We start from the raw sequence: 27,007 nt of genomic DNA, 5'->3' as shown, positions 1-27,007 counted from the left end.
CCTTTTGAGCTCGGTGTGCCAGCATTTTGAAAAACCCTAACTTAACTCTGGTGCCGTGTCACATATAGAAATTTTTTGATATTTGCAACCATAGTAAAACAAAGACTTATATTTTTGATATTTATTTTATATATTTAAATGAAATTTAACAAAGGAAAATCAACCAAAAAAATGAGTTCGCGTGTCACCTCTGACGTGCATGTCATAGGTTCGCCATCACTGGGCCAGACAGTATCATTATTTGGCACTTACTCTGTTTCCCAAAAAAAGCATTAAATTATAAATCAATATTTCAAGAGGGGGATTTGTATTTGAAATTTGGTGTGAAATGTGATCAGCAAGAGGGGAAGTTACTATAAGTTTACTAAATCAAAAAAATAATTTCCAAATTATTACAGCTGTTTTAGTCATTCTGTCTGCTGACATGTATTTGAACTTGGTGAGGTGTTAGATTTCTAACGTATATGATGTAAAAATTCCAATATCTAAAATACAAGAGCAACTTTAAACAGGGGTCAAAAGTAAAATAAAATTTATCTGGCTGGGTGCTTTTTTTTCTTCTCTTTTCTTGCCCAATGTTATCGTGCAATGTAGCAATACCTTTAAATAAAAATAAGTAATAACTAAAGAGAATAAATGGCCATTCAGTGTCTACTTAGATGGTATAAGATAGTATGTAGAATTATTTTAACATACTGCAAAATCCTTATGCACTAAAAATTGGGAAGGACCCTGAAAAACAGAGACAAGAGTTAGACAACATTATTTTGTTCCTGACCCACATTCTCACTCAACTTCCGCCAACATTGTCCTGTGATTGTCTCATTCAATCATTCAAATAAATATGGTTACACTGCATCCAAGATTTAAAACCTTAGGTTTCTAAAGTATTTAGGTTTTAGGGTAAAATATCCTATTTTTCATAAATCAGTTGGTTTATTTAGGCAAGCCATATTTGAAGAAAACCTTTGGGGATTTTATCACTGGATACAAAAAAGGGTAGAAGAGGTAGAGGAGTTAGTTTTAGACAGAAGGAAGGGGTGCTTCCTCTGAATCTGGGAGGCAGTGGGAGAAAAGGAAGCAGGCCCTCTGTTGGCCTTGGAGAAGGAGAGAGAATCCATCAAGAGAACTGAAATCAGACAGCCTCCACTAATCAAGTAGCAGGGGTGTGTGATGAGGAGGAAAGTGATATGTTTATGGAATCGTTCCCTGGTGGGATTTTTTGGAGAAACAAATCAGAGATAACTTAGAAGAATAACAAGCAGCGTTAAGGGTTCAGAGGAACCTGGAAATCTTGAAGCTGTGGTAGCATCAAGTCTGCATGCGTAGTGACTTTCATTTTTGATAATGGAATGCTGTTTTGTTTTTTTGCAAAATAAGGGGAGGCACAGGAAAAGGAAAAAAGTTAGGTTCAGTGGCAGTGAAAGAAAAATGATAATTTCATCCAATTATGAATTATTTTAAAATTGCTATAAGGGGTGGGAGGATGGGCGGGAAGTGATTAACCAAAGACTTGCATGCATATATGCATACCCCACAAACACAGGCAATAATGCCGTGAAGGCCGGGGAGGGGGCGGGAGCATGGTGCAGGGGATCAGTGGCGGGGGAGGGGGGGGAGTGCCGGAAGCCGGTCCATCCTTGCTGCTTGACAACTGTAATACTTTAAAGATAACATTTTTTTTTTAAAGAAAAAGAATAAAAACCTTACCAAATCCCATTACTTTTAAAAAGGGAAAACCCCTCTAAAGAGAACATTTGATGATAGAATAAAAGCCAAAGCTTAAAAATGAAACAGTCCTTAATAATGAATGGATTCTAATCATTTGATTTGAAAACAAATGGCATAAACCCAGACCACACTTTAAAAAAGAGTTGCACCAGGTTTAAATTTATTTAGAAACTTGGGAGAACCGTTAGATGATTGAAGACCTCACAAAGCCTACTGCGCAATGAGCATTTTTCTTTTCCTCGACCAAACTGGGAGTCTGGCTTCCCACCAATCCCAGAATGCTGGTGGGATGGTAAGTATGAAAGTCAGCGGCCACACAGAACACGCCTGGTGTTTCTCCTGATCCCGGCATCCTGAGAACTCCTTTCTGCAGTGGGACAACCAGGGCCGCCTACATCCAGGCATTTTGCTGGCAAAAAGCCAAAGGAAGATCAGCTCAGCCTTGTTTGATCAAGTCACTGTGTGGGCAGGTATTCACAGGCCACCAGGGACGTAAACAAGGACAGTTCAGCAGAGGATGTACACTGGAGCTGGAGAGAAAACTCACCGCAAAAGGGCCCTTCAGTCTTTCAACTCAGAAGGTCCCTCCAGTTAAGCAAGGGCTCCCTCCACTGAGCACTGCATATAGGATAATTTTATATTTCACTCAGCCTCCAGCAAGAAAGGCAATTTAGCCTGAATCTCTTAGTTACATCAAGTGGAAAATCGAAGACATTCATCATTAAGAAGAGGGGAGAATCATTATAAAAATTAGTTTTCCATGAAATCCTAAACACTAGCCTGCTTCTCGTGGACAAAAATAAATCTTTCAGCTCTAAAAACGTCATCCTATTGCCCATTAAAAATATATCCGTGAGTTCCAGATGGCTCATTTCTTCCATCACACAGAATCTGAGCATCTGCGTGATTTTAATTTTTCTTGTGTTTTTTTAAAATAATTTAAAAATCATAAAAGTAGTACTTATGCATGGAAAAAATACACAATGAAAATACGTGCATCTTCCCATCCCAGATGTATAGAAACAACCACTGGAAATAGTGCTTGCATATCCTTGCCAAGCCTTTTCTATAATTCCTGTATATATACTCCTGTATTTCCAGTCTATACACGTTGTTCTGTGCACTGTTGATGACGCTTTCATTTAATGATTCACCTTGGAAGTCTTTCCATATAATAACATTTGTTAACTATTTTCTCTATGCCACGTATTAAAAGACTAACTCATTTATCTTATTTAATCCTCTCAACAACTTTGTGAAGTTTCCTGTATTATTATTCCCCATTTTGGAGATGGAAAAATTGAGGCAAAGAGAGAATAAGTAACTTGCCCCAAGGCCACACAGCAAATAAAAGGTGGAGCTGGTATTTGAATGCCTGAGGTCTGATGTCAGGTTACCATTCACTCCTAACACTTGAGCACTGTGTGGCCCAACCTCATTAACAGCACAAGCCATGTTCCTTTTTTATCACTGCCGAGTGTTCCCTCATATGGCTGTGCATACATTACTGAGCCAATCCATGACTGATGTACATGTAGGTTGTCTCCAATTTTTGGCTATACTAGCAAAAAAGCAGCAGTAAACACCCTTAACCAGTCAGCTCTGCCTAAATGCACTAGTGATTTTAGAATAAATTTCTAAAACTAAAGTTATTGAATCAAAATTTAAATTTTCAATTAACAATATGAATTTTCTCTTCAAAGAGTAATGCTAATTTACATACTCATCAAGAATATGTGTGTCTGTACTTTTTATTTTTACTACATGTATAAAATATAAATCATGCTATTAAAAGATATCTGGAACCCTAGCCGGTTTGGTTCAGTGGATAGAATGTCTGTCTAGGGACTGAAGGATCCCGGGTTCAATTCTGGTCAAGGACACATGCCCTGGTTGCAGGTGCTCAATCTCTCATCATTGTTGTTTCTTTCCCTCTCTCTTCCTCTCTGAAATCAACAACAACAAAATATATATATATATTTAAAAAGGTATCTGGAACTTAAATACTGCTCAAATTTTGTTTGGCATTTCATAATTCATTTGCCAACATCTTTTTTCTATATTATATCCAGAGACAAATTAAAGAAATCCTGTTGGGTAGAGAGCAAAAAAATATTTTGCCCGTGATTAAGCATAAAAGTCACTATATCCTTAGAGCAGGGAATGCTGGGCAGGGAATGCTGTCAGACCCAAGTGCTTCTACAGTCACCATGAACTCCTATACAGAGAAGGAAATTTAAGCCAGGAGCTAATGATTGAGGGGTGGGGAACATCCGGTCCTCGGGCTGTATAAGGCTCAAGAAATCCTTTGGTCTGACTCTGCCAAAGCATTAAGAGTGAATTAATTAAATGTTTGACCAAATATAGCAGGCAAATTTTTAAGCTGCTAATTTTGTATGGCCCGTGAATAATGTTATAAATATCCAAATGGCTCCTGGCATTTGGCCCCTGAATTCCCTCATTTGACAGCCTGAGAAAACTGGGACACACATCGAGACCCATCCCAAACATTTGTGGGGCCTAGAGCAAGAGTGTAAGTGGAGACCCACATACCCTATGCCTTCATAGGGTTAGAAGTCAGGTTAGATGTTAGAAGTCAAGTTAACAAGCTATTAAAGAAAATTCTATCTTTCCTCTTGACAATCAGATTTCTTTAGGTTTAAATATAAAAGTATTGGACTCCCCGGAACAGACGTTTTCAAACCTTGGCATTCATTCATCAGAATTACCTGGAGAACCTGTTAAAATGGAGATGTTGCCCCTTCCCCAGATTTCCTGATTCAGCAAGTCTGAGATGGGCCCAAAAGGTTGCCTTTCTAATAGGACTCCAGGTGCTGTAGCTGGTGGTGGTCAGGACCATAATTTAAAAACATTGCTGAACAAGAACCAGACTCTCGATGGGCATAACTCCTTGGCTGACAGACTTCTTGCCTCCTGGGGTGAAGTTTGGCTGGAGGCAGAAAGCCAGGGTGGTCCCTCTAAATTGGGATTTTGTGCCCTTGGCACTGCGACATTTTATACCAGACTAGAGGCCCGATACATGAAATTCATGCAAGGGCCTTGGCCCTGGCCCCCACCCGCTGCCCCCATGGCCAGGGGCCTCTGCTGCCTCTGCCGAGGTTCCCACCTGCTGCAGCTTTGTCCAGAAGGAAGGACGTCCAGAAGGATGTCCGATCTAATTAGCATACTATGCTTTTATTATTATAGATAATTATTTGCTATGTGGGGCTGTCCTGTGCACTGTAGGATGTTTAGCATTATCCCTGGCTTCTGCCCACTAGATGCCAGGAGGACCCCATCACTCCTGGATTGACACAAAAATGTCTACAGACTTCTCCAAACGTTCTCTTAGGGCAGGGCCACCCCTGGTTGAGAACCACTCCCCAAATCACGGGGTCCAGGGAAAGGCCTCTCTGTTCTGGGTCTGAAGGTGGTACTGCGCAGAGAAGCAAAAATAATTTCACTCAAATTTGCTTCTTGAATTATGTGCTTATAAGACACTTATTAAAAATGTATAATCCCATGCATGCACTAAAATGTGTAAATAGAACTTATCCAGAATTCTGAAACATCCTGACACTACAAAAGCAATTCTATATTTCAAGGCTTAGGTGATTAGAGTAGATCTGATTCGACCTCTAGACATTTGGCCTATAGTTGTTCCACTCCCATCAAGTCGCTTTGTATTAGCAATAAGGCATCATATGCTTGTGTCATAATTATGCTGGGAGTGCTTACTTGAAAACAGAAAGTCAGCACACATCCCCGAAAAACAAGCCTTCTTTACTTTTGACAGCGAGAGAGAAATTACAAACGTGTGAAAAAATAATTTCTGATACTGAGAAGGGTTTTGAAGGAGGTAAAAGAAGCAAATAGAGAGTGATTTGGCATGGGTGAAAGCTGCTTCAACAAGGTAGCTGATACATGAGCTGAGATAAGAATGCTTAGACAGAGGTAATTGTGAAGGTCTAGAGATCAACATTACAAGCAAAAGAACAGTAAAGGAAAGCCCCTGAGATGGGAAGGAGTTTGCAGTGTTGGAACATCAGTAATATTAACAAAAAGTTGCTGCCACCAAGTCAATCAGCCAGAGTCCCCAAGCTGAGGTGCAGTGAAGGAAGAGACTTTATTGAAGTGAAAGGACTTTATTCAAATGAGGACTCAAGCAAAGCAGCTGAAGTGTAGCAGCCCAAGCATTAGAGCCCCAGGGTTGCAACTCAATTGCCACAGCTCCAGTGAAACAGCTCAAGCCAGGAGGAAAAGAAGCAGAAAGTGAGCTCCCCCAAGAAAAGGAGAGATTGGCTTATACAGAGAGAAGTTCCTGCCCCTGGCCCCTGATTGGTCCATTTTCATGCAAATGAGGACTCCAATTAACAATTTGATTGGTCCAAAATCACTGTCCTGATTGGTTGCAGTGGAGCCATTCTGATTGATCAGTAAAGATGCAAATGAGGATGTAATTGTGCAGCTCCAATTAGACAAAAAGTCTCAATTCTATTGGTCAAAATATGATTCCAGGAACTCCTTTATAAGGGTCCGCTTGGACAGCAGGAGCACAACGCAGAAAGCTTGGCTGCCCAGTCTGTGCCTTTTGGCTGAATTACTGCAAGCATGAGAGGCCACATACACAATGGCTGCTAGACTCTGATTATAAATGTGGGCCTTATTAACCACAAGGAGTCCTTCTTTAGCAGGTACATTCTTTCTCAGCGTCAACAGTATAAGGTCAATGTGTCATAAAGTTTAATGGACTAGTGGAAAGTGCTAGGATATTGGGTAAGGGAGAGAGGCAGGGTACAGATTAGGCAGTCTTACATGCCAGAGTGAGAAACTGGATTTTGAGTTCAAACTGTATAAATAATAAGGCCAGCAGGCTTGCCATATAGATGTCATTGCCGACTATCAGTCCTATCTAGGAGGTAGAAGGAAGCCAAATTGCAGTAGGTTGCAAAGACAACATGAACGACATAGTGGATCAGAAGTTAAGTCATCACCAGGCATCTCCTGTTAGAGTTCCAAAATGAAGTCACCACCACATAAGGAATTCTAACAGAAGTCACGCAGACCTCTTCGGTCAATTCCTGATGGATCACTCAAGTTGTAAATCATGTTCTTATTTTCCCAGGACCCATTCATATCGATGTCTAATGGCCATATTCATTATGACTGGGGGATCTGATGCACCCAGAGACTTTATGGAGATTAATTCTTCCTATTCTAAAACCTTCTTGCTTACAATTACCCCGATATTTTTGGCTAAAAGCTGGGTCTTGACAGTACCTATTTCTGGAGAACCCATGGAAACCATCTTTAATTTTATAAATCAGGACGTGAATCCATTTTTTTAAACCACAAAATGAAATGTAAGTTTTTAAAAATCTAATTAATTCAGGACCTCAAGTAGTTCCATTTCAGTTAATAATGGTGAATTTGTCTACACCACTGAGAAGTTTCCATTTAATTTCATAAATTATTCATTAACTCAACTGACAGTTTGAGATTTCGTTTGCTAACAAATATCCAAATTCTTGCCAGAACTTGCTGTTAGTGATCTAATGGAAATGCTCTCAGGATAACTGGTAGATTTACCTTGCTTTGTTTATTAAAACCTCATATCCAATGGTCTCATGGAAGAACTTTAAAATCATTTTCTCTTTCTTCAGGATGTAACACTTTTTCAAGAAAAGTATTATTCTTTCTCACCCCAGAACAGCACATTCCAAAAAACACTACACCCACACATTGGACTCTGTGATTTTCTTCTCACCCAGGCAGTCATTTAACCAGCAGCTTCTTGCTAATGGGTAGGAAATGAACACTCTGTGCCAGGGCTACACATCTGCCAGAAAACTACAAAGCTTCTGTGTGAAAAAAAATATAACACTTGGTGAGTTTGCTTCGGCTGAGTTCTACTTACGAGATGCCAGGCATCTACTTATTACTCTAAGTGACATTTCAAAAAGTAAAAAACACTTGGATTATGATGCTGAAGGATAAATTTCTCCTACCCCCACCTCCTCGTTGCTATCCATTTAAAAATCATACAATGGTAAGGTCACAAGATGGTGCGAGGACTTACCACAAAACTCCCACATATAGCAATATTAAAAGGGACTTATGTTTGAACAGCTGGTTGGCCTCATCAATGAAGTATGTTTATTAATAACTGGGTGCTTTAAGGACCTACTCTTAGTGCCCGAGATGTCCTTTGCCTATGCTCAGACTTGAATCCTTGTTCACAGATGGCCATCAACTTGGAAAAGCATCAGAGAGCTCTCTGGAATCTTTAAGGCACTAATCACATTCAGGAAGCTCCATCCGCTTGACCTTATCACTTCCCAAAGCCCCACATCCAAATAGTATTCTGTGAGGAATTAGAAATTAACATATGAATTATGGGGAGGTGGGACATTCGTACTGTGGCAGGTGGGGTTTATAGGAATTCAGCCACAGAATAGTGAGTGCTTCCATGGAAATAGGAAATCAAAGATTTCCTACTTCCCCCACCAGCCTCTCACTACATTTCTTTGCTCCCCTTTTGCAGCAAAATCCCTAAAAAATGTTCCATAGTTACTTTTTATTTCTCTCTTCCCACTATCTCTTAGGCTTTAGGTCCCTCACTCCACTGAAGCTGTTCATGCCCATGACATCCACAGAGCTGAAACCAGCAGTTGGTTTTCAGTCATCAGTTTACTTGACTTCTCAGCAGCATTTGATACAACCGGCCATTGCCTTCTCCTTGATACAGTTTCTCCACTTGGTTTCCAGGATGTCCATACTTTAACACCTCTGGTTGTTCTTTCTCAACTCCTTTGGCTTGCTACTTCTCTCATCCTCTTAATGTTAGGCCTCAGCCCTACGTCAGCTTCTCTATTCTATACTCACTCCCTTGGTTATATCACCCAGTCCCATAAATCTACATATCATCTGTCTTCCAGGGACTCCCAAATATATATCTCCAGCCAAGACCTCTTTAATAAACTCCAGACTTGAGCCTTATAAACACCTCTATTTGAATGTCTACTAGACATCCCAAACTTAGCATGTCCCAAACAGAACTGATCTTTCTCCCTAAACTTGCTCCATCCACAATCTTCCCCATCCAGTTTATTTTTATCCCATCTTTCCAGTTACTCCAGCCAAAAACCTTTAAGTAATTCTCAGCTCTTTTCTTTGTTAACTACTCTCAACCCCTAACCAACATCTATCTGTCAGGAAGTCCTGTTGACTCTACTTTCCAAATATATTCAGAATCGAACCATTTATCACCATGTGCTCTGCTAATATACTGATCTGAATCACCAAAATCTCTCACTTAGATTATTTCAGTGGCCTCCTAACTAATCTTCCTGGTCCTTTCCTTGCCCTTCCAGCTTATGCTCAATACAACAACCAGAGTGATCCCTTTTAGCCAGAGGCAAAGCTATAGAGAAATTGGAACCCTCATGCATTGTTGGTGGGAGTAGAAAATGATACAGCTCTTCATAAAAACAGTTTGGCAGTTATTTAAAAAAATTAAACATCAAGTTATCATCTGACCCAGCAATTCTAGTCCTAAGTATATACCCTTGAGAACTGAAAACTTAGGTTCACATATAAATATGTATTTGAATATTCATAGCAGCATTATTGATAAGAGCCAAAAAAGTAGAAACAACCCAAAAGTTCATCAATTGATAAATGGATAATAAAAATGGGGATATATACAAACAATGGAATGTTATTTAGCCATAAACAGAAATAAAGTACGGACACATGCTACAACATGGATGAACCCTGAAAAACATTACGCTAAGTGAAAGAAGCCAGACAAGATATGCACATAATGCATGATCCTATTTGTGTAAAGTGTGCAAAAGAGGAAAATTCATAGAGACAGAAAGTAAATTCGTGATTATCAAGGGTTGGGGGAAGGAGGAGTAGGGCATGACTGCTGATGGGCACAGGATTTTTTTTCCAGCTGATGAAAATGTTCTGGAATTAAACAGCGCTGATGATTGCAAACATTGTGACTGTACTAAAAACAACCGATTTTACCCCTTCAAAGAGTGAATTTTATAATATAAGAGTTATTTTTCAATTTTTTTAAAAGTTGACTATAAAGTTTTAAACTTCTGGCAACCTGAACTGCATTTACTGCTACAGAGGATTGAATCTGTCTTTGAGCTTCAAGGAAGTCAACCAATAAGAAAATCATCTTGAATTAGATAGTTCTTACATGACAAATGAAATCTGAAATTAGAAACTTCTCCTGAGAGTAGGAAAAAAATTACAGTGTAAATCTTTACATAAAGGACTATAAGGTTACATGATAGATGTTGTCTTTGGTTTTTCCCAAGACATAGAAATATGTTTTTGAAGCATGTTTCTTTTGTTGACCAACTCTAAAAGATTAGGGCATAACATCAGATTGAAATTAATTCCGTAAAGGAATTTTGCCAAAATAGTACAGCCTGTTTCTGGATGATCTAACTTTACATAAAGATAAACCTTGTGAAGCCAAGAGACACAGAGAGTCATCACATCCCTTCGACCAACTTCCTCGAATACCAGATGTCTCAACTGAGCATTTGGCAAGTGTTAGAGGATAGTTTAAGGTCTGATTTGTATCGTTGATTAAATAGATGTCCATATGTTTTTGATACTGGACATGTAGGTAGCAAAGTCCATATACTATCATGAGCGACCTTAGGGACTTGATTTATACCCTTGTCTAATCAAATAACCATCTTACTTCCAAGCCGGGTGAACTCTAGAGATACCTGCAGGTGGGGGTGAAAGGGTTCTCAAATTCAGCAAAGAACTCTGAATCTTCTCATTCAGACAAGCACTTACCTGAGAGCCTAGCATTTGTGCGGTTAGACAAGGAAAGTCTGAAAAATGCTAAATGCAGGTGTTTTTAATCAACTGCCTCTATCATGAAAGCATTTCAGTAGTATCCCTGCAAGACATGTAATTGGGTGTAGACATGTAATTTTTTATGAACTAGCTCCAAAATGTACCCCCTCAAGTCACTGAATGACCTATTTGAAGTTGGGTTACATTTGTTTTGGATACCACACTACAATGCTGATTTCTATAAATGTTTACTGAATGAATAAAGGAATAATTTAATAAATATATACTACAGTATTAAGACCATCTTAGAGCTGAATATATTTTTTTAGAGCTGAATATTTTTGTATAATTTTAACAGAAATGTCATGTGCTGTGCTACGAATGAACCATTCTTCGATGACAAAAAGTCTGAATTTTTCTCTAATTTTATGTTCTTGGTTGCTTGCTCATATGTCTTCCCAATACATTGGAAGTTCGTTGGTGATGTGATTCACCTTTGCATCCTCCGCACAAGGCCTACTCTCATACCGGGCCCTAAGCAGCAGTTTCTTATAACTTCAAGTTTCTGGTGCAGAGTATGTTTGAAGGTATAAAGGCAGGCCAGTGCAGTGGACACTTCACTCCAGAAGCTAAAGAAGACTGCTATGCCTTCTCCCCCCCCCCTCCCCCTCTGGCAGCTGGAGTGTCAGGCAATAACTAGTCATAGCCAGACAGACCCTCCTATTGAGGACTTTGAATCTGGAGAAAATGGCTCAAAGGCACTGGGCTACTTCAAGTTGATTTGAGGCATCAGTGGCAGATCTGTGAAGCAGCTGGTCTCGGGAACAGTGCTAACAGAGCGGCTTCCTAGACAGGAATTGGTCTCATCTTGCTCATTATCTTCATGCCTGCCCCACCCTGGCTGTGCAGGTTTCTGTCAAGTCATAAAACACCCACGTAAACTGAAGGTTTGAAGGCAATCAGAAAGTACAAAAATACTAAGATTACCTTTCCTACTCATTTCCTTGGAAGACTTATCACTACTTATCCATGAACTCAGCCAAATAATGGTTATGATTTTCCAACTATACTGTTCAGATTTTCCTAGTAGTTCTTTGAAATAAAGTTATCTTTTAAAAAATCTAAATGTCAATTTAGATTCTAAATATCTAAAATACTGAAATGAGAATTTCCCACCATGTTAAGAAAATGGAGTAAAGAGATTTTTTTAATTCAATATGCACACAATATAGGTAAAGGAGGAAACCAGCAAAATGTCTATCAATGGATGAATAGATTTTTTAATATGAGGAATACCTATGCAATGGAATATTATACAGCCGCAAACAGGAATGAAGTGCCAATATATCGATGCATAATATCATTATGCCAAGTGAACGAAGCCAGGAAATGGTGATGATTGCATAACATTGTAAACATACTAAATACCACTGAATTTCACACTTTAAAATTGTTAACATGGTGAATTTTATGTCATGTGCATTTTACCACAATAAAAAACTTAAATCTTATATGCAAAAAATTAGAGGAAACATAAAGTAGAATATTTAAAACAAGATCCCTTCTACTTGTAGTAGAACCGGGAGGCTTATCAAAGAAATTCTTCTGGTTGTAAAATCTTTGTAGTTCCGACTTTCTCTCAGAACTCTCAATGAAGTTATCCGTCATCATGTAATCTAGCTTTCACATTAAGAAATAATCTGTGTCTTAGTGAGGGAAAAAGAAAGCACTTTCAAAACGCTTTTCATTTTTCTCTGACCAAATCATATCCTATTTCATTTAGACATAATAAGGAAGTTGTGAAAATAAAGTATAATTTAATGGATCTTGGCAAATATAATTTTTCCACTCTGGCAAAGTTTAAAGTTCTTTTATTATTGAAGAGCCTCGATTACTCAATTTTCCAAAGATGTGGGTCTTTATGTGGGAAAAAAATGAGCTGAAGATTCTGGGATTTAGAGAATTTTTCAAACTGGAATTTTATTTATTTATTTATTTGTATCTTCAACCGAGGATATTTTTCCATTTATTTTTTAGAGAGAGTGGAAGAGAGCGGGAAAAACAGAGAAAAACATCACTGTGAGAAAAACACATCAATTGGTTGCCTCCTGCACAAATCTTGACCAGGGCCTGGGCTGGGGAAGAGCCTGCAACTGAGGTACATGCCCTTGACCTCTTGACCAGAATAGAACCTGGGACCCTTCGGTCCACAGACTGACGCTCTATCCACTGAGCAAAACCAGCTAGGGCTCTAACTGGGATTTTAAAACAATGCTGCTACCTATTATTCCCTAACTGAATGGTTCATCATTATAAAATTGTTTCAAGTTTGCTCAGTGGAATCCTGGGAAATGCCATTAGTACAATTTTTATCCTAGTATGTTATAAGTCTATTTATTTCTCTCATTTCTACAAAAATATTTTTCCAAAAATCTCACATACATAGTGATATATATATATATATATATATATATATATATACACACACACACTCAGATATATATTCTAGCACCCTTCAATTATTGCTTTCCATCCCTGATAGAACTGAAAGAAAAAACCCCACATGATAGCAAGTATGCAACTTTTGAAGTTATCTCTTTGAGTGTGTTTATATCAAAGGCAGAGTGAATGTCTTCTCATTCTACTAGGAAGCAAAATGGTGAAACGTTCCCTGATCTAGCTTTCCTGCATTACTTGGGGTAAACCGAAATACCAGCAACTTCAAGTTTCTTTCTCAACTTATGAAACAGACGTGTGCTGCTTAAAAAGGAATGTTCAATACTCTCTTAGGCTGTATCGCAAGATTTTCCAGCCAGTTCCTCGTAGGAAACCATCTTAATGCTTTTATAAATAAGGAAAGCATTTCACTTCAGATGTACTTAAAATACAATTACTTCATTTATTTTTAGAGGCTTCATCAAACTCGGTTTTGCACCCAGACTCTTCAGAGCAGGTGCCTGTCATTAAATGCGGTGCTGTCACCTGATTCATTTCCCGTGCCAGGGAGGGCTCTGTTTAAGAGCACTCCACCGCTCTGCATTCATAAGGAAGATATTACAGCCAAGTTCCGCGAAGCCCTCTGAGAAATTCATCAGTGCTACACACTACTGACCTTACCCTAAACCCATCTGCTTGCAGGCCAGCTGACTCAAAGTCTCCTGCCAGCCATCTGCACACACGTGGTGTTCTGTGGCAGACCTGTGAGCAGTCAGGAATGATGAGGAGTTCTCCTTTTGAGAGAGGGTCACTGAGAACAAAAGAGAAAACCCTAATTAAAAACATTTCCTCTCGAGAATCCAAAGGGTAACTTTACGTGCCTCTCTTTATTGCATACATTCATTTTTATTCATTTTAGTTAAGAACCTTTTGGTGAATACCTGCCCTGTGAAAATCATCACTGCCTCAGTGTGGTGGAAAACTGAAAAAATGGATTAGAAATGTTCTCTGCCCTCAAAATACTGTAGGTTCCAGTGAAAGAGACAGATAGTTCTTAACTTGGGGTTTTTTTAGAAGGTGGCCAGAGGCAGGGCCCATTCCCATGCATTTTCCCAATGATTTGCATAATTATAAGAAGCTAGTTGTACCTTCACTGATATCATTTCCTTTCAAGAAAGCACATGAGAATGCAAGTGTGCAGTGGTGAGCATGCAAGTGTGCGGTGGTGAGTGTGCAAGTGTGCGGTGGTGAGCTGCAAGCGTGCGGTGGTGAGCTGCAAGCGTGCGGTGGTGAGCGTGCAAGTGTGCGGTGGTGAGCGTGCAAGTGTGCGGTGGTGAGCTGCAAGCGTGCGGTGGTGAGCTGCAAGCGTGCGGTGGTGAGCGTGCAAGTGTGCGGTGGTGAGCATGCAAGTGTGTGGTGGTGAGCTGCAAGTGTGCGGTGGTGAGCATGCAAGTGTGCGGTGGTGAGCATGCAAGTGTGCGGTGGTGAGCATGCAAGTGTGCAGTAGTGAGCATGCAAGTGTGCGGTGGTGAACATGCAAGTGTGCGGTGGTGATCATGCAAGTGTGCAGTAGTGAGCATGCAAGTGTGCGATGGTGAGCTGCAAGTGTGCGGTGGTGAGCATGCAAGTGTGCGATGATGAGCTGCAAGGGTGCGGTGGTGAGCATGCAAGTGTGTGATGGTGAGCATGCAAATGTGTGATGGTGAGCATGCAAATGTGTGATGGTGAGCATGCAAGTGTGCGATGGTGATGTTAATCTGGCATATCCGCTAATTCCTATTCTATAAAAGAACATCCTCTGTACTTAACAAACTGCAGATCATTTGCGAGCATTAAATCACAACACACATGATAACTACGATTTGGCCAGATGATGCCAGATGAAGTAAGAGCTAAGTGAACCGAAAGAGTGATGAGTGTGGGATGATGGAATCAAGCAAATTTAAGATTATAAACTGAAATACTGGAGGTATTGATGGGAGATGCCTTTAGTTTCTTCCACATGGAGAAGTAATAGTGACAAGTCCCATTTGGATGTGGAGCAAGCGTATAGAGAAGCTGGGAGGGCCACTTTCATATCCCATTCCAGGAGGTGTCAATAACACAAGAATAACAGAGTGCTGATCATTGCTGAAGCTGAGTGATGAATTTAGAAATTATAATCTATAACAATTTGAACTCAAGTGCTTTTACACATAATGTAGGCATTTCAAACAGAGCAGTAACAAAATAGAGCAGGGACATTTTCTGTGACTTGGAAATAACGGATATGAATCATCACTGTCAGCTTTAACAGTAGTAAAGCAAAATAGATGAGCTTGGTTAGTACAATCTGTGAAGTCATGTAGGATTCCTTTAGCCGAGTGTACAGCAGATGGCAGAAGCAAGCAGCTCACCACAGTCCCATTCGTCTGAACTGTCCAAGCAGTCGGCTCTACCGTCACACCACCGGTCACGGGACACACACTCGTGGTTTGCACACTTCAGTTCATCCTCGTGGCAAAATGCTGGTACAGGGGACAAGAGACAAGAAGACGGAAACATTTTACAAGTAAATGTGATTATCACTAACACGCACATAGCCCTTTGCCAGCGGGAACATGCCGAGAAGATGAGTTCACTGAGGCCTCTGAACAGGTGGCAAACAGACTAAGGGAATCGGTAAAATCTCATTTCATAGATGTCAATCCACACAAACAGCACGCATTTCAACAGAACTCCTTCCTCCAAGGGACTAGGTGCTCTAACAATAGGATTGAAAGAGTAGTCCCAAGCAGCAGAAATATCAAAAATTAAAGAACAGGGTTAAAATCTGCTGTGTCACAAGCAGAGCACAGGGGTGAGTGGGCTGAAGTCACCACAGCATGAAAACCAGCTCCGTTCACATATGTGGATACTGTCTATGTTTTCAAAATCTCTACTAGTAAATGACTCTCTGAGTCACACCTGATTCTCTCCTGGGTTTTAAAAAGGTCACAGTGAAACTCCTTGGTTGCCTACCTAGCATCCATCTCCTTTCTTTCTCCTTTTTTAAGGGATAATGATTTTGTTCACCGCTCCCCGGTTCCCTACCTGCACACTGTCCCAAGCTCCAGAGGAAGTTCCCGATCAGCTTAAGCAGGACACGGCATTTTTCTGATCACAATTATTTTTTTCTGAATATAATTATTCGTCCAAGAGTGAACAGGTGAGCCAAGATCGGGGTCTCGGCCTATGGTTTTGTGGGTTGTACTCTGCAAGATAGTTCCTGCCCAGATTCTGCTGGCCAGGCCATATGTCCTACCCTAGATTAGAGGTGGCCTGGAGGACCCAGCCTCTTTTCCTAATCGGTTCTCCCTGAGAAGTTGCATTTCAGCTGTTCACGTGGGGTCATTGCTGATCCACACAAAGGCTCCTCACTTAGCAGGACTCTGCTCAAGTTTGGCGAATCTGAGCGAATCCCTAATTGATGTTGGAGAAATGAGGGCAGGCTTCTTATTTCTTCCCACTGGATATGATCAAGGAGGCACAGTGCCCCCCGGTGCTCTGGACCTGGTGGGAGTGAGCCCAAGGTCAAGCCCAACTAAGAGAATCATGGAAGTGCTGAACTCCCACATCCAGCCTCAAGAATCCCTCTTACACTTGACTTTTTCTATGATAATATGTTATATATAATATAGACTATAATAAAGATAATAAGTATCTTTATTGTTTAAGTTAACTTGAGCTGGGCTTTCTATAGCCAGTAGGTAAGATATCTTAAGAGACATAAATTTTTTTCTGATTCTGAAAAATGTGGCCATTCATTTAGAAAAGGTAGAAAGTACAAAAATTAAAAAACCCCTGCCGAAACATGTTTGGCTCAGTGGATAGAGCGTCAGCCTGTGGACTGAGAGGTCCCGGGTTCGATTCCGGTCAGGGGCATGTACCTGGGTTGCGGGCACATCCCCGGTGGGGGATGTGCAAGAGGCAGCTGATCGATGTTTCTCTCTCATCGATGTTTCTAACTCTCTCTATCTCTCTCCCTTCCTCTCTGTGAAAAATCAATAAAATATATTAAAAAAAAACAAACAAACAAAAAAACCAAAAACACGTAATAATCCCACCACCCAGGGGGTTATAATTGTGAACTTATTACCTTCTAATCTTTTTCTATATGTGGATCTATGTATTTTCAAAACTCAGGACAATAGTACACATAATACTTTACATTTTGTTTTATTCGCCTAATGATATGTAATGAACCCAGAAGAAATTAGTCCTATACTTGCTTTTTAATTTTTGCATATAATTTCATTTTATGTCCCCAAATTTTTTGATATTTGTAGTATTTTAATTTTTATGTTATAAATAATCTATATATATAAAAGCCAAGTGACTGGAACAACCAGTAGCTATGACGCACACTGTGGCTGGCCAACCGGCCCTCTTCCTGGCCAAACAACCTCTCGTGGCCCCTCCACCTGGCCAGCCCTGATGGGGTGGGCCAGCCAGACCCCATCTGTGAACAAATTCGTGCACCAGACCTCTAGTGTTAGTATAATACCATTGTGCATAAACTTATACATGTTTGACTGTCTTTTGGTAAAAAAAAAAAAAGTCTGAACATACTAAAAGCTTTTGACACATATTTCCAAATGTCTAGCTTCTATTCACAATGAGAGGTAATTTTGTGTGTTGACAAGTTCCAGTAAGACTCACAGCAGTTTATTTCGTCCATATTATCGGGGCAGTCCGGGAACCCATCACAGATGACGGTGCTCTTCAAACACTGTTTGTTGGATGGACATTCCCACAGACCTCTCTCTTTACAGCCTGGAGACAGAAGAAAAGGTCATTTGCAATAGCTGTGGAGGTGAAAATAAAGATGAAAGTGATCAGGCTACGTAGAAAAATCACAACAGAAAGGCCTCATTTCTTTTTTCTCAAAGAGTATTTACTCCTATATACCATAAACACATGATCTTGAAAGTAGAAATACTTGATACTCTCCATACTGCAATATAAGTAGTACAGCTCTGCTGAGAGAAGATCAAATGTGAAGTATAGAAAATGGGGGAGGGGGGGGGTATGAAAAAGCAATTATACATTAACGTTCATCTTTAACTGTTCCTTTTGCTTTCTGAGTCAACTTGCCAACACATAAGGCTCCTCTATAAAATGGTGAGCTATGATTTTAAGCAAAGATGCCAAAACCTAGTAAACTACATGCCTATTATCTAAAAACGTAATTTCAGTCCACAAATGTACAGACCATCTGTGTGTGTGTGGCAAAGGAGGCCCCTCCTATGCCAAATATCTACAAAACAAGTTTCAGAGCCAGTAGGAAAGCCATCACTTACTTTAGTAATGTAGCCAGAGAACAAAGGTTACACACTTTATCAGTTAAAATGGAAATGAGCACATTTGCACCAGATCAAGACTATAAGCTTGAATTGTAATTTGCCGCTGCTACAGAAGCACTTGCGATGAACTTAATGATGTTTGAATCAAGCACAGTGTGTCTCCTATGTCTGTTAAAACATGCCAAGAGTCTAATGTGTTCTTTTTAAAAAAAATTTTTCATTGATTTCAGAGAGGAAGGGAGAGGGAAAGATAGAAACACCAATAATGAGAGAGAAGCATTGATCAGCTGCCTTCTGCACGCCCCCCACCGGGGCTGGAGCTGGCAACCCAGGCATGTGCCCTGACCTGGAATTGAACCTCGACCTCCCAGTTCACAGGTCGATGCTCAACCACTGAGCCGCACGGCCTGGGCTCCAATGTGTTCTTGTCACTCCAGTTGGACCCCTGGCCCTCAGGCTGGAAGGTGCATGAAGGAAGAGGCCACAGGGCGTTCATGTTTGGGTACCTTTCACCCCTGCCTAGAACAGTAGCTAGCCCTTGGCAGACCCTCAACATATGTGTATTCTATTTTATTTTAAAATTTATCTTTATTATTGAAAGTATTACAGATGCCCCCCCCCCCCGCATTGACCCCCTCCACCCAGCACCTGCCACCTGCCCCCTCAGGCCTTCATCGCACTATTGTCTGTGTCCATGGGTTGTGCATATATCCATATAAGTTCTTCAGTTAAGCTCTTTCAGCCCCACCCTACCCCTTCCCTCTGAAATACATCAGTCTGTTCCATGCTCCAATGTCTCTGGGTCTATTTTGTTCATCAATTTATTTTGTTCATTAGATTCCACCTATAAGTGAGATCTCTTACATGTGCATTTTAGATGGAACTTCATCTACACTGGAACAAAAAGTCTCTCTCATTTCCAGGAAAGACTATTTAATTTAAGGTGAGATGAAAAGTACTGATAAAATGAGTTTTTTAAAAAAATGCTATTTCTCATCTGACTTAGCACAAATAATTCGGGGAAATTTCATAGATGATTGACTCATGATTCTTGAAATCCATTATAAGAAAAAAATATGCTTTTCCAAATTCTTATCAAGAAAAGGTACCAAAAGAGGTATTTTTACTATGAGCTAAAATTAGGTTTGAAGTGCTTCAGCCTTCAAAAAGTCAGGAAATCACTAATGAGAGGAGAGTCTTTTACCAGCTGCACATTTGGAATGGTCTTAGGCCCGGGGACATCTGCTCTGGGAACTCACAGGGTCATGATTTGGATTTTCAGCTAGCGGAGGATACAGGCATCATCTGGAATGTTCTGACAATGGCAGCCCCTGGGGTCCCAGTAGATCTGCGAAGGAGCCGGACGTCTGCCCTTCAGGGCCCAGCCCCTGCCAAATGGCACAGTGTGCCGCTTCCACCGCAGAGCAGAGCGGGGGAAATCAGACAGAGGTGTCAGCATCCCACAGGCCACCCGTTCTAAGGGCTGCTTCTTTCATCACAGCCCCACTGTGTGGGGAGAAAGGGAGATAAAGCAGGAGTCTTTCTGACTATTCACAAGGTTCCCTTCCTTCGAGTAGGAAGAAGAACGTGGACTTTTGGAATGAGCTAGTGAAAGACCACAAAAGCAGATCTTCTGAGACATAAGGCCTGCGTCTCACAAAAAGTAATGACCATAAGAGACATTCACTACCCACTATAAATTCTAGATCTGAACATCACAACATCAGTATTGCCATCACCATTTTACAAGTGAAATTTAGAGAAAATAAATAAATCTCTCCAAATCCAGCTTTTTCAAGAAAGATCCAGTTGGGATCCAGGTTCAGATCTTTAGTTGTGTTCTTCCCTAAAAGGCATGAGGGAAGCACAGCTGCAGAGTTGGACACCTGGACTTGAATCCTAGCCCCAATCTCACTTGCTGTGTGATCTTGGATGAGTTTCTTAACTTCTCTGAACCTCGGTTTCATATCTTTAAAATAGTAATAAAAGTGCCTGACACAAAAGATTAAATGTGTACTTGATAAGCATTAACTTCCTCTTCTGTATCTTCTGTTTTGTAATAAAAGTCTGTGTGGCCTCACACCTCCTTCGTGGAGTTATAGTAAAGCATACATGAAGTAGAATGAAAAGGTCAAGACATTCATCACATGGAAGACAGTCCTGTTATTTTGTGAAGAAACCACCCTCCCTTTAAAGTGACATGTTTGGTACAATGCTATTTTAAATGTATACTTTAAAAGGAAAAGGTCAGGACTCCATTAAAAATTTAAAACAGGCCCACCGGCTCAGTGGTTGAGCGTCCACCTACGAACCAGGAGGTCAAAGTTCGATTCCCAGTTGGGGCACATGCCCAGGTTGTGGGCTTGAATCCCAGTAGGGGACATGCAGGAGGCAGCTGATCCATGATTCCCTCTCATCACTGATGTTTCTATCTCTCCCTCCCTCTCCCTTCCTCTCTGAAATCAATAAAAATATATTAAAAAATTAAAAATAGGTATCATGGGATGGAGTGTTTAATGCAGCTGTAGGTTATGAAACTAAATAATCATTGGTGTCAAAATAACAACCACTTGGCACAGAGATAATGACAACGCTCACTCATCAAAGCTACAGTGTGATGCTAAAGTGACCAACTGGGTAGGAAAGAATCTTTTGGAAAACTCTTAAAATCAAACAGCAAACCCCACAAATGTGAGTCAAAGGCTCTTTAAACACAGCCTAAGGGGGTTTTGACTAGGAGAAAATATTCAGGTTATATTTATAGATTTGATTTTATTTGAGCCCAAGAGGAAACCAAAGATAGATAATGGAATGATTTCTAAGTTATTTGAAGAGAAACGGAAAGGCACATCATCACTCAGGCATCTGTGTTGCTGTCAATCTTTCCCCCTATGGTGTATGCGCTTGTATATGGAATCGTGATCAATTAGGAATTGTGGTGCTGTGTTCATGTAATAAAGGGTTTATTTCCACAGTAGAAACAAAGGAACTGTTTTAGCTCTATTCCCATGACCGCCCCATTGAGAAGCCTTGCTCCTCACATCACAGCCCAGGTACCACCTTGCTCCTGCCTGTAACTCACCTAAATTGTGGGCACAGGTTTAGCAAAAGCTAATCTCAGCCTCAAACTCAAATCTATAACATGAAGGCAAAACTCAGAAATATAATTCCATGGTTATTTTCTTCAGCTCTCCTTTCTTTTACGTGATTCTTATTCATTTCTTTGCCCAGATCTTTGCCTTTTCCTTCATTGCTTAGGTATTAATGCTTGGAAAATATTAGATTGGAAATCAGCTTGTTTCATGAAGTTGCTAGTTTCACAGGCAGCTCCATCTATATAGTATATTTCAATTAATGACAAACTGTCAACCTTTAAGACAATAAAGTCTTCTGTACCAATAATGCTGACTTAACAATCACTCCTAATATTAGGTTCCATCCCATAATTCTAGAATGATGTGTTCAGATTTGCAAAATTCTTCCAAACACTTGGTGAAAATATTCCTAATGCTGACAGATTTTCAAATATTGTTTACATACATTGAAAATGACTTCAACAACAAAAATTTACCACGTGAGCAGGAGACTTCAGAACATTGTTCATTGCTAAATTCTAATGCAGTGATGGCGAACCTCTGAACTCATTTTTTTGGTTGATTTTTCTTTGTTAAATGGCACTTAAATATATAAAATAAATATCAAAAATATAAGTCTTTGTTTTACTATGGTTGCAAATATCAAAAAATTTCTACATGTGACACGGCACCAGAGTTAAGTTAGGGTTTTTCAAAGTGCTGACACGCTGAGCTCAAAAGGTTCGCCATCACTGTTCTAATGCATATATTTCAAAGTGTATTTATTAATGGTATGCTTTGCCCACCATATTTCCCTGCTGATGTGCCAAAATGACTCAAAGTAGATTTCCAAAACATCTATTATCTTATAATTAAATAAGTCTTGTTTTGAGGGGAAACCCAATAATATTGTTGGAACTCCTGGGGGAACTGCAGATGTGAGAGAGTGAATAGTTAATTGTCACATTAGTCAGTGAAGTCCAAGCATTTAAGTGCCTACAACTCCACAATGGACACAATAAGCAAAAAGACCTGAAGTTTGGGGTGAAACCAGCTTTGCCAGAGCTGGCGGCTGCATTGCCAGATGGGATGCCCATGCAGGCCAAGGAGCAGAGAGACAAACTGAGCAGGTAGACTAATGGGAACTGGGTGATTTCCCAATAGTGAGCCTTCCTCCACGCAGTTTCCTTATTTGATTTTGAGTGTCCCTGTCGTCCCAGAGCATCAGACCTGCCCATTCCAATGTGTGCACACATCCCAAAGGGGAACGTATGTAAATTTTCTATTATCAGTCACTTTGGAAAAGGTAGTGGGTGTTCTCGTGACTTAATACTGTTGGAGCAATTAATGTAACTCCAAATGTATTAATTCCCCTCCCACTCTCGTTTCTTTAATGAGATCTCTCAGTAGTGCATCAATATTTTGAGTGTTTGATAGGGATGAGAAAACTTCTTGTATCATTTTGATTATGTGACTAAAGTGTTCATGAAAACTCATGACTTACTGAGAAAACTGATATTTTAGGATGATTCAAAACCTATAGTGCTTCGGATTTCTTTTTTTGCAGAGTATATTCTAGAACTCCGATCTTTTAGTCCTGGTAAGATTCTTCTTTTAAACTAAACTTTTAAATTTCTCAAATGTTTAGTACCTTACTGTAAATTTAGGTCTATCCACCTCAGTAGGTACCATGTAACTGCTTTGAATCATCTAAGATAATCCGTGTAAAAATGCATCTCAGAGTACCATCACCCATTAAAGTCATAGTTAGAAAACAATTCAATAGATTCTCAATAAATCACTCAGATAAGAAATATTCAATTGGTTTTGATTTATTTCTCTACATAAAGATCACAAACAAGCAAACGGCAGTAGCTTCTCAAAACACTGTATGTTCCTCCCTAACAAAATTATCCCAGGCATTGTACCATTATTCTGACAGTTCTAATTTTCTAGAAGATGCGCTTGTCCATATTTATAGCAGCTGATAAGATTTCAATTGATTGATTGTGACATTTTGTCTAGACCAAAAGGGCACTGTTTACTATGGAAAATTCATTTTGGGGAGCAAGGTAGTATTTATACTTAAAAGGCCAAAAGAATAAAATGATTTCAAAAGATGTATTTCCTTATGTGCTTTGATGGTAAAAAAAAAAAAAAAAAAAAAAAGTGTCAATTTTTAAAAGCAGAATAAGCTAAATCATCATAACCAACCTAATCTTTAGATAGATTTTCGGTTGTTTTGCCTTACTCTAGAATATTGTTTAGCAAAAAGCATTGTCTGTTTTCTATTCCCTGACACATTCTGAGTTACAAGTACAAAGGTTTGCAGAGAAATAAAATGGGAATTAGTGCCACTTAAGTTACTATTGGCATTTCTGGCCTTTCCATGAGTGATTTTGGAGTTCAATGGCAGAAACGCCAGAAAGCGTTTTACCCTTTGCCAATAGATGCAAAATTGGAGAGGGCATGAAAATAAATCCCAATTAAATTTGAACATTGGAGCCTGAACTCTGTCTCTTTGTATCTAGATACCTAACAGCATGGGCATCATATGCAAAGACCGATGACAACTGCCTTATAATCTCTAATAACAAAACTAATTCCTTACTTTAGTGACGTGCTTTTCCTTCTACTAAGGGTTTGCATGTACAGGGTGTCCCAAAATAACATATACACACTTTAAAAGCTGATGGCTCAGTTTTGCAAATGAAATGTATTTCAATAGCCCCTGCCATTATAATTACTCAAAGTGTGTGAATACATTTTTGGGACACCCAATTTTTCATCAAGGTTATAAATAGAAGTGTAAGTTAGGGAAAATCAATCGAATTAACAGGAAAAACACATCAATTCATGCCTTGCCATTTGATGATTTAAGAAGAAACTATATTAGCATTCAATCCTAATCCCTATTTAGAACGATCCGTGAACAGTTATTTCTTGAACACAGTCCCTTATCCCAACCAGTTGTTAGTGTATTCAAGAAAAGTGCCATCTCACACACATACCACAGTTTTCCTCATCGCTGTCATCGTCACAGTCGGGCTCGCCATCGCATCTTCTGGAGGCCAGCACACACCGTCCTGAGTCACACTTGAAGTGACTAGGTGAGCATTCTGTTGAAAAACAATGGGACACATTACTGTCAGTAAACAGAAACCCCAGGACCATCAGCTCATTTATCTACTTACTGTGTGGAATGTAGGCAAGGATCGATTACTGAGGATAAGTCAGGTCCTCTGCGAAGTTGAAATAGCCGTCTTCTGTCTGCTTATCAGCATCTTCCTCCTGCATCTCTGTCATCACTTCTCCAGATCAGTGTTTACACTTTCCATAAATTAACGCTCTTCCTGAATGGACATCCTAACGCTGCCAGAGCCTAAAATGTCCTGTGGAGTCCACGCTTCTACCTACCCAGCTGCCCTACATGTCTCGGCTGTTTCCCATTCTAGTCTTTCCACCTGGGACTGGTCCCCCATTTCGTTTCTCCGCCTGAGCTCCCATATTGCCAAGATCTCCAAATGCTTTGCAGTTGAAGGAACCAAGTCCTAACTATTACCTTCAGAAACCCTAGAATATGTAATGGGCTCTGTGAGTTAAGTGTGGTTAAAATAAATACTTGTATTATTAAATTCATCTCGGCAATTCATTTTTAAAATAAAGACCATGTCTAACAAATGAGTACCAAATTCTTCAAAGCAATCAATTTTCAAAGCAATTCACTGCCCTATAAAGCCTGAGTGGCAACTAAATATATATATAAAATAGCAACAGAGAGACTTCAAAAAAGGAACTAATATGTTCATCCATATTAGATACCCCACAGAAATTAATTTATAAATTAACCTTCCACGTCTTCGTCAGGCATTAGGCAGGTTTGATTGTCCGTATTTTCCTGGGGAAACTGGTTGCAATCTGTGTCTTCAGGCCACTGTAGGCCCACGATCCCAAGAACAGACTCGCAGCGTTCTTTGGAGTGTTCACACAGAGCTCTGAAAGAGCAAGGAAGACAAAACAGTAGAGGCAGGAATAACTACACCTGAGATGTATGTTGGGAATCTGTGTTGGGTTTTAATGCTCTGTGGGTGTGTCTCTGTGTGTGGTGTATGTATTTGGTGTGCATGTGTATCAATATACAGGGGTGGACAAAGGTAGGTGTACAGTTGTATGTGAAACAGAGTTTATTCTTGTACTGTTATTTATTAATCATTGTATTATTTTCCATTCGCACAACTGTGAGCCTACTTTTGCCTGCCCCTGTATATGGAGGCACTTGCACATAATAGGTATTTGGGAAACCAAAACAAATAATAGCTCTACAAAGGGAGTACCTCCCAGCAGCATACTTTCACCAAAAGAAACTTCGCTGCAGAAATAGAAATATTGTATGTGTTTCATTTAATGTAACGTTGTGTCATTTAACAAGAAAAACATGTTGATTTGATATGTTTATGTATTGTAATAAAATCACTATTGGAGCTATAGTTGGCATCCCTATCACACAATTATCAGCTCTTTTTGGGGTTGGACTACTTAAGATCTAGACTCTCTGTGAGTTTGACTACAGCGCAATATTGCTGTCTATGTTCACTAGACTGTACACTAGCCCTCCAGGACCTGTTTGTCTCCTAGTTGCGAGTCTGTACCCTAACCATCCAGGACACAGAGTCCCTTCTCATTTTCCCTCCTTTTTTTTTTTTGACAGACACATTCTCCAACATTTTTGTTCCGAGCTGGGAAGTCCCCAATATCAGTGTGGATAGTCTCCCACCAACGGTCATGGCATCTCTACAACACCCTCAGCCTCAGCGTTCTCTCCCTCTGGTGACCAGCTGTGTGAGCCATTTCATGGGTCCACCTGGCTTACCTACGGCATTCATCCCTTCCTTCCTTCCACGTAGACCAATATTGTTGAAAAGCTGGTACCTCTCCCAAACCCTCTATAATGAGTTCAAGTTGGTTAAAATAAAGTTTTTGGGGTTTTTGTGTGTTTTTTCTTTTGAAAGAAAATATATACTAAGCATTGTGCTAGGTGCTTTCATTTGTGTTCGTTCTCATTTGTACCCAGAATATTATTAACCTGAGGTATCAACATGTCTCATGAAAGATGCCTTTACTTCCTATTGAGGGATGGGTGGGACATGGTTTTGCCTCAATATATCACCAAGAAATTAGTTACATAATTTTTTTAAAAACAGACACAACTAAAGTAAGCTTTTGGGTAAATTTCTTATTTCCTTTTACATACATTCTTATTTGTCAAAAGTCTCAAACTTTAAACTGTAAGTTAATTTCAACAAGATAGGGAATGGTTAGCAATTGAATCAGGAAGTTGCAGATAAAGCTCTGTCTAGATTTAAGTCTGGACAAGACATAGTATAACTCCTTGCTGGTTTAGCAGAGGAATGTGGTGGTGTTGGGGCGGGGAAGAGAAAAATCCATGGCGTTCCCACATCCGTTTTGCAAAAACAGGAAGTTCAATTAGTGTTCGATAACTGCCTATTGGATTGAACAGTTTGTTGCAGATTTATAAAAAGTGTATATAAATTGGTTGCTGCTGATACTTTAAATTATTCACATAATACCTAATTTATATGAAAG

At 39.8% G+C, this 27,007-nt stretch overlaps 1 protein-coding gene across 2 annotated transcripts in view; it reads right to left on the bottom strand.

Annotated features, from left to right (window-relative positions):
- Window positions 1–27,007, bottom strand: part of CORIN (corin, serine peptidase) — a gene marked incomplete at both ends in the record, with an annotated part of 202,761 nt that overhangs the window by 17,557 nt on the left and 158,197 nt on the right. For both annotated transcript variants that reach the window (XM_081088332.1, XM_081088333.1), the window contains 5 exons: window positions 13,687–13,816; window positions 15,402–15,512; window positions 17,686–17,799; window positions 24,415–24,522; window positions 25,253–25,398. In XM_081088332.1, coding sequence (XP_080944458.1) covers window positions 13,687–13,816; window positions 15,402–15,512; window positions 17,686–17,799; window positions 24,415–24,522; window positions 25,253–25,398 — 609 coding nt within the window. The remainder of the gene's footprint in view (window positions 1–13,686; window positions 13,817–15,401; window positions 15,513–17,685; window positions 17,800–24,414; window positions 24,523–25,252; window positions 25,399–27,007) is intronic.

This window comes from Myotis nattereri, assembly GCF_964212035.1.
Source record: "Myotis nattereri genome assembly, chromosome: 1".
Classification (NCBI taxonomy): Eukaryota; Metazoa; Chordata; class Mammalia; order Chiroptera; family Vespertilionidae; genus Myotis; species Myotis nattereri.
Note: the sequence above shows the minus strand (reverse complement) of the source record. Positions and strands in the feature narration are given on the sequence as shown.